The 17,531-nt window shown below is 34.3% G+C and overlaps 1 protein-coding gene across 41 annotated transcripts in view; it reads right to left on the bottom strand.

Moving 5' to 3' along the window:
* LOC100117118 (leucine-rich repeat-containing G-protein coupled receptor 4) overlaps positions 1-17,531 on the bottom strand; it is a 722,517-nt gene that overhangs the window by 206,314 nt on the left and 498,672 nt on the right. For 39 of the 41 annotated variants that reach the window (XR_004345193.1, XR_004345192.1, XR_004345199.1 and 36 more), the window contains one exon: positions 1,555-1,735. Coding sequence is in view for 30 of the 41 variants with exons in the window: in XM_031925169.2 (XP_031781029.1) it covers positions 1,555-1,735 (181 nt within the window). In the remaining 11 variants the exon portion in view is untranslated. Of the gene's footprint in view, positions 1-1,349; positions 1,468-1,554; positions 1,736-17,531 lie in introns of those variants that run through there. The other 2 variants (XM_031925184.2, XM_031925185.2) reach the window with 2 other exon arrangements.

Here is a 17,531-nt window from a genome sequence, read left to right as displayed (position 1 = left end):
ACTCTAGGAGACGACGTTCATATTGTCCACGCTGGGCACCAGGTACCTCGGAGGCTGTTGCCTTCGCGATATTCGTGTTCAGCAACCCCAAATATCCCCGAGTAACAAGTTTCGACTAATTATGCTACGAATTTTCCTGAAACTTTTGAAGACGACGTTGATAATGTCCACCCTGGGCACCAGGTACCTCGGAGGCTGTTGCCGTCGCGATATTCGTGTTCAGCGACCCCCAAAACCCCTGAGCAGCAAACCTGGACTCATTTTAATAAATACTATGCACCGAATGCGTCTATTTATTATATATACATTTTATTTCTAATTCGATTTGATTTTTCGCACCACGGAAGTTTCGAGGATAAGAACGGAAATTAGGAGAAGAAAAAGTAATTGAAAAGGAAAACATAACACAAAATTTTGGTCAGCTATATAATGATAACGGATCGTTCAATTTTTACGAAACTTTTTTAAAATAAAACTTCTTTTAATATCTTTGAAAATAACGTTGATTCGCCTGATAAAACAACGTATTCCAATAAGATATAAATGTTTGAATATTTTGTAGAGGTTAGAAAACTCCATTTCAAAGAATATTAGGTTGCAGTGCGCCCGACAGCCCGTATAGTACTCTAGTACTTCTACTTGCCTTCGGGGGCGCTACCGCGCCCCTTGATATTTTATAGTGGCTCGGTTTTAGTATCGGTGTTTTATTATCGGCTTAGTCTTCTGCCTTAGAGTCGCAATGTGTGCGTGCATATCGGTGTGCTTTGCTTGGTCTCTTGCCGTAGAGTCGTAAGGTGTGCGCGTGTATCGGTGTTCTATTTTATCCTTATTGTTTTACGTGAACCTACTATTATTACTGAATTTCTTAACTGATTTCACTTGCCAATATTCGAGTTTAATTATGTTTTTATGTTTACTTCGCCTTACGTTGTCTTTTCTTGTTCTTATCTATCCAATTAATTATTAGATTTGTCAATTACTATCGGTTTTGTATTTAAGGTCTGTTTAATAATAATGTGATAGTATCCCGATGCCAAGTATAGTGTTATACTTTGTGCTATCGAGAGCGTCTTGTGACCTACATATTCTGAGTTTGCTATATCTTATTATACGCTATATTCTAGTGGAAAGGGTATCGACTGATTATCTTTACAATACTTGTTTTAAATATATTAAAATGCGAAAGAATGTGAGCATTTCACAACTCTTACCTTTAATTTTATTATACATGTTTACCTAAACATGGAAAAGTCTACACAAAATTATCCTAGTATTACAAAGTATTTTAACTGTCAAGCTGAAACGCATGTTATTTACTCGAGTTTACAAGACGAAGCGAAGTTTTGCCACGGATCAGCGCGGGCTGTCGTTGGACGGTGAAGTGGGGATCGTCAACTCTCAGAGCTCCTCGCTAGGTCTGTTGTCTCAAGCAAGTCGATATCTGCTCGTTTATACTTAGTAATACAGCTAAATTAGTTAATAATTATTCTTAAAATAATAAATTAATATACATTGTACATTTAAATATAAATTATCAGAAGATGGTAAACTTACATATTTTTTTGCAAATTAAGAAAAGTTATAGAGTCGCCATATCCGGTGAATGAGTCTTCCAAAAGATTAGAAATATTGTTTGCTCGTAAATCAAGATGTCTTAATCGATGTAGACGGCGGAGGGCGTCGCTTGGCACCGTATGTAAGTTATTGTCACCTAATTTTAAATACTGTAAATTTTCTGCAATATAAAAATTTAGTAAGATCTAAAAACGAGTAAATAATCAGTTAGTTACAATAATTAAATTAAATATTTTAAAAACAAATAGATAAGCTATAAGCTCATCGAATAATATGAATTTTAGATTACCCCCTCTCCACTCAAAGTGATCTACAATCAGATGTGTGTATTTTAGATAAAGAGTTTTCTGAATCACCTCTTCTGTTCATTTCTGTGCTAGCCCAATCCTTAGGATTGCCCACTCTCAAAGTGATTTTAAAATCCTATCTTAGAGTGATACCTTCTTTAATACTTTTTATGTTTTTCAAGCTTCTCCCCCTTGATGTCCAGATAGTCCCTTGTCCAAGTAATTTAGAACCCGTAGTGTGCATACGCCCCGTACAGTTGTCTAAAATGGCAAGAATGTAGACTTATTTCAGTAGCGCCTCGTAGAGTTGCGCTATAAACAATAACAAGGGCAATTTTTGAAGGTTAGAAGATGTACTTTTATGGAAAAATAACGACAAAAACCTTTCAGTATCAGAAGTCCTTTCAAAAAGCCCCTGAAATCATTGGGGGGTGTTTTTTGAGGTTAGAGACGGACGTTTGAGGTATCGGTAAAAACTACCGTCGGATTCTTGTTAAGCAGCTCAAAATACATGAAATATATATATATATATATATATATATATATATATATCTTCCTATATTATATAGTCATTTTGGCAAGACTCCCCCCCACCACCCCTCCACCCCCCCCACTACCCCCCCCCCCCCCCCCACCACCCCTCCACCACCCCCCCACCTTGGCCCCCCCACCAAAACACGTAAAATTCTTTCATTTTTCTGTTATTTTCGAAAATCTCAAACCCCCCCCCACCCACCCCCCCACCAAATAACACGACTGCTCTCTGCGTTATCGGGCTTGAGACCGTCATACTTTCACAACGCTATTGCGTAGTAAAATAAGGCCGCATTAACAGTCCAATTAAATACAAATTTATAACATATTATGATTAAATAGATTTAAATTGGATAATATTAAATAGAATTAAGGTTTAGGTTAAGGTAAGAAGTATCAGTTCCAAGAGAACCAGATATTGAAGATCTCTAATTTTATTTAAGTTATAAGATTAAAGTTAATTATTAATAACGTGTAAATAAGTTAGGGAATAATTGAGTTCAAAGAACTCAAAGAACCATCAGAAAGTATAATCATTATAGATGATTCACTGATTGAATAAACAACAAAATGGACAAGATAAGCGAGATCAAAGACCTCGATGAATTTTCAGGTAATATGAGTAGTCAGACAGAACTAGAGAGACAGAATAAAGAGACAGTTTTCCAAATAATTTAATTTTCAGGATCACCTCACGTCTCCCAATGGCGCGCAACTCGAAAAGTCTATCATTTTATAGATGCCTTTTGCGGCACAAAGATTTAAACATTAAGAACATTAAAAAAAATTAAAATTAATTTAAAAAAAAATATATATATAAATTCAAATGATGAATTTCAAGCGTCAGAAAACTTCAAAAACTAGCTAAAACTATTTTAAATGCCATTAATAGTAGAAGTTCAATGTTAAACAATACTTTTACTTCCAGTAACAGGTTTTCTTATACAATAAGATCGATCATTTTCAACCATCCAGAACATAATTATCAGTTCATGAAAATAAAATTTTGAAGATAAAATCACACAGAAACTACAATAGGGGGTTGGCGAGCGAAGCGAGCAGGGGGGCGGAGCCCCACTAGTATATATATATAATACAAATAGTTTTATTGTTCGCTACGTTCATAATTGAAATTTTAATTCAATTTTATCCGCTAGTATAAGGGACTGGACTTATTGCCAGCGCCTTAACTCGCGCCCAAAAAGTTTGCTCTGACTAAATTTTACTTGGAGAAGGAGCTTAGTGCTTTGTTCCGTTCAAGCTTGGTCGATCGAATGAGGCTGAGGAGTTGGATGAGGCGCCTTTTATCCTGTGAGGCGCTACTATGCCAAGCTACTGCTGCGCGCTTCTTCCTCCAGTTGGCCGGCGCTGCTACTGCTGCCGCTTCCCCTTCCAGTTTGCCGCTGCTTCTGCTCGCTGATTGGTTCGGCGTTGATCTTTTTTTTTATGTACTCCCTATTCGCGATTTTATTTCTGTGCACCTTGCTCACAGTGCACACAAGTCAGGACCGTTACAACTTTTCGCATGTGTATCAAACGTTATTTCCTGATACAGGGGGCGAAAATGTGCTTGAACGCACGCGCAGTATGCGTAATAGTGCATTTTACGCACACTATATCGAAATATATTTTAAATACTGGCTTATTTTATAATTTGGGTAAGTATTAAATAAAATGATAATGAAGTTAATTGATCTTTATGTAAAGATATAAAATATGATTTTGTATAAAATTAAATAATTTTCCATACTTATATTGATCCTTAGTGAAACAAAAATTCTGCACATAACAGTTTCCATCTAAAGATTTCAGACTAAAACAGAAGATAACTGAGCAAAACAGAAGTTTTCAGCAGAAGAATGTCGGAATTAAGACAAAGACAATGGTTATTTACAAGTATTATTAGTTTTCTTTTAGTTTACTGCCGATGGTACCAGATTTTAGCAGTTTTCAACAATTACGTTAATTAGATTCTATTATGTTATTAAAGGCGTGTTTTTAAAAGAATAAGAAAAATGTGTATAAATCCGAAGATAGCTGGTTTTTTTCCCAATCAAACTCGGAAAAATAAATACAACTGAAGGATCAAGCAAACTAAATAAAACTAAAGATAACAAAAGATTACCGTTGTCTGTGTCTCATTTCCGACATTCGTCTGCTATTATCTGCAGTTCATAACTTTTTTCTTTAGTTGTTTTCATTTTTCTTTTTCGCTAGGGATTTAAGATATTGTTATCATTTAATATAAAAGTAAATATCGTATTATGTATTACATTTTAGTACAGAATATAAATGTTATGATTGTTATAATCCTACACTTAACATTATATTATCAATGTAGATAAAAACAAGTTAAATTAATAGTATTTTATTGTTGGATTTTGTTAATATAATTTCATACTGTCATCAAATAATTATAAAGAGTTTGAAAACATTTTTTAATGTTCGAAATTTATTTCTATTTTATTTCATAATTTTAAAACTGGTCCTGTGTACTAGTAGCTGCAATTACTTTTATAGAATGTTGGTTGTATTGAATATATTGATTTATACTCGATGGTAATTAATTCTCGTAGAATGTTTTTGAAATCGTGCTTTTGATTAGTTAGAATTTATCAATCTGGCAATCTGACTGGAGCATTTTGTAAACGTTCCACAAGAATTAACTACCATCGAGTGTACATCTAATATTTAACAGTATATTTAATAATGACACTTTAAACAATTAAATATTATTAAGACAACTTTTAATGATTTCTTCGCTTTTATTGACGTAGATATTTTCTTTCATTTGTAAGACATTCAATAACTGACTTTATAAAATCAATATTGCTGTTTTTGTTTTTACTTGCGGATATTTTAGGAGCTTTTTCTGAGTTGGTCTAGAGTAATTTATGGCATCTGAGTACGTAAAGAACTTGCTGTCAGTTTTACTTCTGTTATTATGTAACTTTTCTTTAAGGAGGTTATTTTTCTTAGTTAATTCACCAAATAACCTTTTCAACAGCATGTTTTCAGTTTTCGGCAGTTCAAAATCACGTTCATCTATGGATTCACTTTCTTGCAAGTCTAGAGTCTTGGTACTAGTCTCAGCCAGAAGGTGTCACATCTTCTGATTTTGTTAGTTTAATCTGTGCTATCAAAAGTGATGCTGACTTACTTACAACTTCCTTATCAATTTTTGAGGTTATGTTTCGGTTTCTGAGTTCCGAGCAAACTATTATGTTATTCAAATAAATAAGGTGAATAACAATGATAGAGTCAACCCTTGTATAAAATAAAAATAAAAAATTCCAACAAATAGATATTCCACTGACGACGTTTCGTTGGTGTGGTTTCCAACCTCTTAAGATCAATAATATATATAAGATTATTACTAAAGAATTTATAGTTTTTGTTCTTTTGCTTGAGACAGCTAAGTTGATATGCCTCATCACAGATCACACATACTCACACTGCTGTTGTTAGAAGTTTTTGTTTGTAATATGCAAAATTATTGGCGCGCTCTTGGCATGTGAGGACGTATACGATTTTTGAGCTTAGAAGAGTTATCAAAATTTAGGAGAGAAACAAAGCAATTTTTTAAATTTTCAAAACTCCCGATCTAGCAAATTTTTGAATTGCGCGCCAAAATCAACATAGTTGATCAGTCAGAGGAGCAAACGTTTCTCCAGTGTCGATGGTGCTGCACCCTAGTGGCGAAAATTGGAACCAGACGCACAGCGACGACGATAACTGCTTTTGCGCTCTTTAGAAAGAGATAGAGCTATTTGTATCTAACCTCTAAACTTCTCTGAAGAAGAACCCCGTTTGGTAGAATTTTGAGCTGATGATCAAAAAAACGAGATTTTCCTTTTTTTTTCCTCTTTAGCGATGTTGAACACTAATATTATGTCCTTATGATGGAACAGCTATGAGGACGTTCACCGGCAGCATCGATGTTGTCCCTCGGTGGTGATCAAGAATATTGGTTTGTCTCTATCGGTCTTCCCGTGGCAGGTTGTGTGGTGAGAAAGGAGAGAAAGAACTTTAAGATATTTTCTCTTTTCTTCTCAACGTTTCGACGGACAATGCTGCCCTCATCAGAAGACTGATGTGAAAAAATTTTATTAAAAACTTGTTGTATAACAATATATGTACAGTGTGAAGGATAGAACTTTGAATTATGGAGAAGATCGGTACAAAGTTTTGTCGAGAAGGCGCTTCCCCGCCGCGCGGCAGGGGGAACGTAGGTGAACAGTGTTTCTCTCTCAGCTGTTCAATTCTAATTCGCGCGAATCGAGATTTTCGTCGTGTTTATATAGCGCGGAGCAGTGAGAAGAGAGTCGAGCGGTCGTGTTGACAATTTCTTCCGCTATTGACGTCAGAGCCTGGCTTATGATTGTTTTGTTTTCAGCTGGTGTATAAGGTGTGTGTATACTGTATTTAAATTTTGTGTGTCGATTTTTTATTTGATTTGAGCATTTCGTGAATGACACACTTGTGCATTATATCAAAGGTAGCTATTTTTATAAATATTTTTGTTGAAAATCATAATTAAGCATAATAAAATATGATATAAGTCAAAATAATTTAGAGTCAATGAAGGAATATATTTATTTTTTTGTAATGAAAAATGCGAACATCAAAATAGAAATAAATAGTAGTGCGGATGCCGCGGCTTCTTCTGCTTCTTAAACTCGCCTTTGCGGCGCTACTGCGCCATTTAATATTGAAACTTGATAATATATTGTGTTTACTTGATTATTAATACTTCATTAGATTATTTTATAATAAGTTAATGCTATACGTTTAAGGCGTCATACAGCTACTTAAATTTAAAATTGCTATAATTAATTATATAGCGCTTACAATTAGAAATCCCATTTGAAAGAATATATTAAAGGTTCGTCACTTTAATTTGAAAACTTACAATGCAATATTGTCCTGATTTTTTTTCCACTAAATTCTGAAGAGAAACAAGTCAATAGTACATTACGATACATGTTACCTAAGTAGCACTTTTTTGCACGCCGTGAGGTTTAATTACGCTCATTACGGCGTGCAGAACTGTTATCAGGTCACAAGTACCGTATAGAATTTTAAAGTACAGCCTACCTAAGCCTGTTGTCACGCCTATCCATGTCATAAGAAGTCCTATTTTTCACTGTGAGCTTAGCACACGAGCGTAGCAAGTGTTATAAACACGGTGCAAAAAAGGACTACTTAGATCACGGATATGCTCGGCTCACTGTGCAGGCTTAGGTCACACTGTACTATAAAAATATTTAAAAAATCTTGTTTTTGCAGAGTTTTCCAACTTAAAATGACTGGAACCTATATTCTATACCACAAATTTAACGTTTATTTCTCTACTTTAATAATCTGTAATAAGTTTTTGTCCTCAGTTTCTCTAAAGTAATGTTCAATAACAGATACACGAAAAATCGAAAAAAAAACTATGATTTCAGGGGCATTTTTAAAGGACTTCCCATACCGGAAGAAGATTGTCGTTTTTTTTTTCATGAAAGTACATCTTTTGACCTTCGTGAAAATCGCCCTCGTTATTTTCCGTACTGCTGTTTAATGAGGTGTTACTAAATTTTGTCTAAATTTTTGCCGTTTCAGACTACTGTGCCCCATATAAGTAGCATATCCTTTTACTTGATTACCCATTGAATTTAGAAATCATGAGCATTCAACTCTCACCTTTTTTTATCTGATAATAAAAATTATTATTTAGTTTTTTTGTGAGAAGAGAGGGAAAGGAAGAACTTCCCCTACTTCATTTTTTGAAGTGAATACTTCTATAGGCTCGCTAGTTACACATTCGGACCGCGGAGTGAATCGAGAAAAAATCAACCATCACGAATAAAGCGAACACTAAGAGGAGAAGATCTCCCTCTCTTCCTCTCCCCTCCACCGCGCTCTTCTTATCTTTTCGCTGTATTTCGGGCCCCTCCACGCTCTTGGATAGATTACTACTTGTATACACTGAAGTAGGATTATGGGAGCTTGGTACAAATGTCCATTAAATGCCACTGATTTTAGCAGAAGATTTTAATGTTAATTACTAAGTATGAACTACATTGAGTGTAGTATTTTTAAGGTTTTTATATAAAATCGATTCTAAAACATTTATATCTGTGGCTTTTCAGCAAAACGACAATACATTAATTCCTAATTTTTAAGTATAATTAAGTTACGGCAAAATTTCGTTGTTAACATAAATGTACGTTGTTTCTACATGATTCCTACGTTTCAAATCCATACATTAAAGGTTCGACTGCACGTGTCTTTCTCTATAAAATCATTTTCAGCAGTAAAGCATGGACTTAAGCTGTTTTTCTGGTCATAATTTTTTATTATTTGGACTTATTTCATTATGACACGTTTCGTCTGGACTATAGAAGCAAACTTACGAAAATATTGTACAAAAAACGCTGCCAATTCATTGGCACGTAGCTTTCTCCAAATAAAATTATATAATGAATTAGATATTGAATGCACAAGTGTGCTGTGTATCTGCGTCAAGATAGAAGCACTGGTGTAGTGCTCTACTGACTGCGCCATCTATACGCGAAATGCACTGACACCGGGCCCATGTTCCGATGCCCCTCTTACTCCGCGATGTTTGCTCGTCCGAGACAGATGTACTCAACCTTATCTTTCTGAATAAACGCCCATTCCACTACTTTGTGTGTCGATTTATTCTACAGGTTAAAGGCTTAGACACCCAGTTCGTATAAAACGGAATCTACATTCAATTCAAGTTGTAAGTTTGAACCAAGCCAGTCTACAGTGCAAAAGCGCAAGTGTTCAAAATGGAGAGCGATCTACTGAAAATTTCAAAGCTGAAAAGTGTCGAAAATTGGAGTGTCTGGAAGTTTCAGATTCGTGTGATTTTAATGTCTCATGAAACTTTTGATGTTGTGAACAGGACAGTGACAAAACCAGAATCTTTAGGAGCTACGGCAAGTGCCGAAGAAAAAACAAAATACGAAAAACAGTTAAGAGAGTTCAACATAAAGAACAGTATTGCCCAAAAGTTTATAGTGACGTCAATAGAAAGGCAACCAATGACGCACATTCTCAACTGCCAGTCAGCGAAATAAATGTGGGATAAACTTCATGAACTACAATCATTTTTTATCTGCTTGGGATTCAGCTGCATCTGCTAAGAAAACACTGGAGATTCTAACGTCCCGTCTAGTTATGGAAGAAACGCGAATGTCTTGTAACACCCCGTACAAGCTCCGCACAAAATTATAAAAAATATAAAATAAAAACTTTTGTTAAATAAAATTTTAGATTGTACGCAAGTATCTACTCTCCCCCACTCTTCATTCAAACGCTCCAGGTCAGCTGAGCTCACGGCAGCATAACACTAGCAGCGCCACGAGCCAGCGAGCGGCAGCAGCAGGCAGCAGCGAGAAAGCGGGGAGAGCGCGCAACACACTGTATATACCTGTATATAGCGAGCAGCGAGCGCAGCGGCGCGAAAGACGGAGTAGCGGCGCAGCGCGAGCATTAGAATATGCATGTATGAATGATAAATGTATATAGGTGTGAATGTATGTTTGCAGGTATGAATGTGAGAGTTTTTTTGGCGGCGCGATACCTGCTCTCTCCATGGCCTATATAAGGACCCGTATGAGCTATCCGAGCTCACTAGCCGAAGCGCAACTTAAGCGCCAGCGCAACTAAAGCGCCTAGTCCTTGCTTTTGAGCAACTTATGCCTTGAGCAGGTAAAAGACTTAGAATATTTTTGAATATTTCTCAAACTTATAAAATTTCTGTATCTCTAAATACTTATAAATTTGTCGAACCTGATAACGCAATCAATGCATATTAGTTAGTGAAACATAAAATAATTTCAAATCAATTGTATACTTAGAAAATCATGATCTTACTTATTACTACGTAATATTCCGGACCCCTTACATATTATAAGAATATACTATTATTTACAATCAAATTTCTATTTTTGATCTGCTGTCAGAATCCAGACGTAGATCAGTAAATGATCATTGCTCTTCTCAAGAAACTAAAATCTTATACGCGCACAAGACCAAGAAGAGTCGTGACCGTTTTAGTCTGTTCAAGAAAATTCGGAGAATAGCGCTTTTGCAGCAACTAGTCGAAACAAGAATTCGGGGAAAAATAAAAGTAAATCCAATTTGTATAAATGGCCTAAGAACGCAAAAGGAAAAAACGAAAGCGACGCTACTGGAAACAAGTCAATACGAGGAAATTGCTGGAACTGCGGAAGAGTTGGCCACAAACGCCACGCATCGACCTTTCTGGAAACTCTCGGCCTGCGAAGTTTGACTTGCGACGCCCTAACAACAATAAATCGTCGGACGATAGCAGCGCCCTTGTAGCAGAGTCGCTGATTTCAACGACTGGGAATATACAGTCAACAGCGTGGTTTTTGTTCATGTCCAGCAAGCGGGAGTACTTCACATCGCTCGAGTCTACTGATTGTCTGCCGATTCGCCTTGGAGACGGACGTCTACTGTTCGTGGAAGGTATAGGTCGTGTTCATATATTAGCGTATAACGGAAAAACATGGGTAAGAAAATATTTATCGAATGAGGGAGCAGTGCTTGCGATAAATATGAGTTTTAAATCGAATAAAGCTAAATATACTTTTTATAAAGATAATGAAATCGTGGCAATGGGCGGAAAACCGGAAACTAGTAATTTATTCATAATGAAAATAATAGTCGATAAAGTAGAAAAAAAAAGTTCGTATGTTGCTAAAGAAAAAGCGAACACGTAGATTGAGAAAAATATGTTACAGGTGTGGCACAAGCGTTTGGCTTACCAAAATTTTACACATGTTGAATATTTTCTTAAAAAAATAATGTTGAGATAGACGAATCATATCAGCTCCGTAATGCTTGTGCTTTCAGCAAAATGCATAGAAGTCTTTTTTCGTCCAGCGAAAATCATACGACTAAAGTTGGGAAAATAATTCATTCGGATTTATGTGGGTCAATGGAAATTAATTCTATCGGTGGCTCTCGATACTTTTTGTTGTTTAAAGAAGATTATTCGCTGTACGTTACCCTATATTTTCTTAAACATAAGAACAAAGTAAAAGATTGTTTTGTTAATTATATGCAACACTTGGAAAAAGAAACGGGCATGAAAATAAATATATTAAGAACTGGTAATGGTTTAGAATATGTTAACAAAGATTTGAGTGAAAAACTTTTTAGAAACAGTATCAAGCATCAAAGAACTGTTGTCTACACGCCACAATTAAACGGAAAAGCAGAGCGCAAAAATCGCATGCTCGCGGAAGCGGCGAGCACTATGTTATTCGCAAAGAATTTGCCGAAAAATCTATGGGCAGAGGCCGTAAATACAACATCGTACGTACTAACTAGGAGTTGGAAAACAAGTGATCCGAGTAAAACTTTGTACGATTTTGGTATGGAAACAAATGCAATTTCAACTATTTTAAAATTTTCGGTACTGAGGTTTATGCACACATTGATAAAAGTCATAGAAAAAAGTGGGATGCGAAATATAAAATCGGTTATTGTAGGAAAGGCTATAGGATTTTGATGTGCGATAAGAATAAAGTAGAAAAACATAGAGATGTTTTATTTAAAAATGAGTTAAAATCTAGTACTTTAGAAACAACAGATAATGAGCATGATTTTTACATTTTCGAGGCATCCAATGACATAAATCAATCCAAAGAGACAAAACTTATTAAAAAAAAAATGAAAATAATATTGCAAACAAAATCGAAAATCAAAATATGATTGTTGCAGAACCAGCGAATTAACAGAGGTATAATTTGCAAAACCGTAGAAATTTACAACCACCAAACCGTGGTGACATTGTAACTGATTACACGTTTAATTTCGAGCATATTGATGATTTTTTTATTACGGACTTTGATTAACCGAACGATTATCAACAAGCAATAAAAAGCGGAAACTCAAAGGCTTGGCAAACAGCCATGAATGAAGAAATTCTAGCACTTAATAAAAATAAGACTTGGGCTCTAGTTAACGCACCAATTAATGCAAAAGTACTCTCTAATAGATGGGTTTATAAAATAAAAATAATGTAAAATTTAGAGCCCGGCTGGTGATAAAAGGTTTTCTCCAAAAGAAATGTAGATGATAAGGAAATATTTAGCCCGGTGGCAAGATACAATTCGATTCGAATCTTCTTAGCTATAACATCTTCAGAAAATATGCATCGTATGCAATCCGATGTAAAATCAGCTTTCTTAAACGGTGATCTAAACGAAACCATGTATATGCATCAACCCAAAGGTTTGTTAAAAAAGAGTCTGTACAAGTCGAAACAATCTGCTAGATGCTAGAACGCGAAATTTTTAAAGTGTTTAGAAAAAATTTGATTTACATCATACCGATTGCTGATTTTTTACTAGTAATGGTAAACAAGAAAAATTAATTTTGATAATTTACTTTGATTATGGTGTAATTGCATCAAAAAGTAAAGAAAGATTGCATCTGTTTTTAAAATATCTCGAAGAAAATTTCGAAATAACGTCAAATTCTCTGAAATCATTTCCAGGCATAGAAATTAATACCTTGTCAAACGACTCGTTGTTCGTACATTAGAAAACATATGCTGAAAAGATTGCGAATACATTTAATTTAGACAATGCTAATACTGTCCGAATACCAGCTGATCCAAATAGCATCTCTACTATTTTCGAAAGTGGTGGGGAGAGAAGTGGGAACAATATTCCGTATAAAGAAGCTATTAGCAGCCTCATGTTTCTCGCAAATATAACTCGTCCGGACATTGCATTTGCAGTGGGAGTGCTTAACCGACATGCTGAAAATCCATCGAAAATTCATTGGAACGCGATAAAAAGAGTAATAAAGTATGTAAAGGGAACGACAGGGTACGGTCTAATTTATAATAGTAACAATGATTGTTCAAAAATATTAACGTATAGTGATGCGCAAATGACCACGCAACGCGAAAATCAGTCTCAGGTTTTGTTATAAAATTGGGTGATAGTCTTGTATCTTGGGGATCCAAAAGACAGCACGATTATTGCTCTTTCCACTACCGAGTCCGAGTTTATTGCTGCGTGCACTGCGGCACAAGCGGTCATTTGAACCGAAAGATTGATGAAAGGTTCTAATGATAATTGCAAAATACCTGTACTATACGTCGACAACCAGAGCGCAATTCAATTAATTAAAGGTTTGCGATATCACTGTCGTATAAAACATATAGACATGAAGTATACATTTATAAGAGAAAAACTATAACGAAGGCTTGTTTAAAATTGAATATGTTAATTTAGTGAATCAACAAGCAAATATTCTGACAAAATCATTACCTGTAAATCATTTGAATATTTACGAGATTTAATTCATGTAAGACGTCATTTATTGTAACTTGCGAACTATGTAATCAAAAGAAAATATTCTATGTATGTATTTTATACACTTATCTATTCTAAGTAAAAGTGTTTGAGATATAGAATGCACAAGTGTGCTGTGTATCTGCATTAAGATAGAAGCGCTGGTGTGGTGCTCTACTGACTGCGCCATCTATACGCGAAACGCACTGACGCCGGGCCCATGTCCCAATGCTCCTCTCACTCGACGATGATCGCTCGTCCGAGACAGATAACCTTATATCTCTGATTAAACGCCCATTCCACTACTCTGTGTGTCTATTTATTTTACAAGTATATTTATGCTTTTTAAATGTTTACAAATAAATTTTTCTTAAATGCCAGCAAAATGCACTTGAAGCTATGGTTTAACTTAAATAACCCATATCCCAAAAAGTGATTGAGAAAAATCGGGTTTTACATTTCAGCTATTTGCTTGAGAACCGATCAACGAAAAAGTCTAAAATTTCAACAGCAGATTTTTTTATGGTAAATCACCAAATAAAATTTTGAAGTATTTGACTACATTGTTTTAGAGATATGAGGAATCAAAAAATTAAAAAAAGAATTCAAACCTTGATATCTTAAGAACCATAAGGGTTTGAAAGCTGCGCAATAAACTTAGTCAAAACACATAAAATACCTTTTCTTAAAATCTCAAGTGCAATAAGGTCTTTTTAAGTCCGTAAAAAACTGATTTTTCCCAAATTTAGAATCCAAAAATAGGATATTGGATATACGGACATTTTCTAAAAACACGTATTCTAACTCCTAACACTTTAAAACGTGTTTCTAACGTGTTTTTGATAAAGTCGAAAATTTTCCTTTAACAAAGCTTTCTCTAGAAGGAAGCAAAAACAAAGTCTACAACACTTCTATTTCTGTATTCACTTCTATCGGCTGTCCCCAAGACAACCACATTTTTTTAAAAAGGACACAGTCACGCTTCTAATGCTTCTAATGTAAGTAAAAATATTGTGATTTATATGTAAAAAAAAATATTTAATTGGAATCCTCGTAGTAAAAGTCGTCAAAAGAAAATTAATTCGAACGAAATAACGCATATAAGCGTATATTTTACAAAGCGTGATGATAATTAAAAGACATACTGGTGACTATGAATACGTGGGTGAGTGTACATGTGTAAAGGAATGCTTAGAATCATTCTATCATACCATTATGGCGACGGGAAACCCTGACCTGCCGGATAAATTTGGATATAAACCGTTTAAGGGCCATCCTAGACATAAGTTAGGTGCCGTGTTTCATACAGATCATTTCAAAAAATTAATTCATAATATACAGGGTGACCCAATTTAAACGGGCACCGCTCATAATTCGTCAGGGACAGCCACAATCGAAAAAATGGTAGAGACCAAAGTTGTAGGATATCGAAGGGGCAACCCGATGGTGACCTTGGATTTGACTTTGAACGCGTTTTTCAAGGTCATTTGAAGGTCAACTTTGGATTTTTAAATAGGAACCCCATTCTTTTATTGCGGGAATGGAAAGAGCGGTAAATTTTACGTTCAGAATGGTATGTTCGGTTGCGGCACTGAAGGTCATCTCAATGTCCTGCAGCCAGAATGAAACCCCGCCTACGTAATTCCTCTAGCAACGCCAAATTAAAAAAAAGTGGTAGAGACCAAAGTTGTTGTATAGGGGGGGGGGGGAGAATTGTGACCTCGAATTTGAGCCAGTCCTACAAGGTCATTTCAAGGTCAAATTATTTTTTTTCAAACTTTACTTTTACTTTGTATCCGAGATGAAATCCCTTCTTAGATGTTCTCTGTCCAGCGGCCAAGACGCAAATGAGCCCTCGCTAGCGTCCAAACATAAGTCTCGCTATTCCCCGAATGATCCCTTCCGACGGTTAACTTGCGAATGACTCCTCTAGGTGGTCGCCACCTACCTACCCGAACTCCTGATGTGCGAAAAATAAAAATGGCTCCCGAAATAAGCCTTTTAAAATAAGTCCCGCGCTCAGTCTTGCCACCGCGACTCCGTCGAACCTTCCCCTACGACGCTTAACTCACGAATGATTTTCAAGCAGGCGCCCCGGCCCCGCGCCGTACCTGCCGCCCGAACTTTCGATTTGCAAAAATAAAAATAGCCTCCGAAAATTGTCGAAAGAGTCTCACACTCGGCCTTCCGCCAAAAATATTAACGAAAATTTTTATTAAAAAGCCAATCATCGATACAGAAAAAGATTAAGTAAAACATCGAAGTATTGTAGAAAAACGTCAAAGTTTGATAAAAACGTAAAAAAAAATATTAAATGTTTTATTTTTAAAAAATCATAAATTGATAAACCGTAATGCCAAAATATGAATAGAATTTTACAATAAAAAGCCATCGATACAGAAAAAGAAAAAGTAAAACATCGAAGTATAAAGTAAAAAAGTTTTTATATTTATTTTACACACATTTATTATTTGAATCAGAAATAAATTGCATTATGTTTTTTTAAATAACGTTGTTGTTTTTCCATTTAATTTATTCATAAATTATTATTGTTTTAAGTATACATAGATATACATACATACGTATGTTTGTATACATATGCTATACACACATACATGTAAACACGCATGTTGAAAATACATATGTATAAGCAGAATTATAAAGTTTGTAATACATACCATGTCGTCACACAGATTATACATACAATTACTGGCAACAGTTAATATAATTATTTAGTGATAATTCCACTGTATAAATATTTTAATTCTATTAGAAATATTTTTGCAGCAGAAATTGGTAGGTACTTAAAGTTTTTGCACTTTTCTATTAGATAAGTAATAATAAACAACCAACAACACTAAAAAATGTATGTTCATTATTTAAACTTGTACAATATGTAAGCTGTAAAATATTGTATTTAACACGATAATAATTAATTAATAACATACATATTAATATAAAATATTGCATCTAAAGTTATGTTAATGTAAAAAAATTTTTATCTAACGTAACAGAATATTTATTATTGTTAACAAATGAAGATTGTACTTTTTACATCATTTCATTTAATATTAAAAATAATACGAATATACATTTTCTATTAAAATTTTTGTATTAATGTCTTGTATAAAAAAAGTTCTGCAATACGTAATGAAGGTATTTCTTGAAGAATCAATTTACTTAAAATTAAAAAATGTTTGATATAATTTCAAGTCATAGCGATTATTCTAGAAAATATTGTTTAAGAGCTAAATATTCCGATTAATTACCCATATTTTAAATGTATGTATAAGTTTGATTTCACTTCATAAAATTTAATAAGTTAAAATAAATCTTTTACTAAAATACAATTTTAACTATTTTATAAGTTATCTATTAAAATTTACTTTTAACACTTTTGGAATTACAAAATATTTATTTATTATCTATTTCATAAAAGCTTCCTAATCAATAAATTATTTTATAATAAAAAATTAATAATTACTATTTGCAATTAAATAATTGTTTAAGTAGTTTTTTATTTATTATTTTTTGCAGAAAACAGTCTAAGTTCTAGTAATGCAGTAGAATTTTTTAATTTATTTAGATATTTATCGACTTCAAATACTAATTTAATAATTGAAAATATGTGATTTGAGTCATTTTTTAATTTTTGTAATACTTATAATCTAAGTAAATATGCCGGACTATAGTCGAAGCGAAATTCTTGATATTTTATTGATTTTGGGAGAGTGTCGAAGAAATTATAATGTAGCAGCACAATTATATCGGAGGCGTT

The sequence above is a fragment of the Nasonia vitripennis genome, assembly GCF_009193385.2.
Source record: "Nasonia vitripennis strain AsymCx chromosome 2 unlocalized genomic scaffold, Nvit_psr_1.1 chr2_random0006, whole genome shotgun sequence".
Taxonomy (NCBI): Eukaryota; Metazoa; Arthropoda; class Insecta; order Hymenoptera; family Pteromalidae; genus Nasonia; species Nasonia vitripennis.
This window is presented reverse-complemented; position numbering and strand designations above follow the sequence as displayed.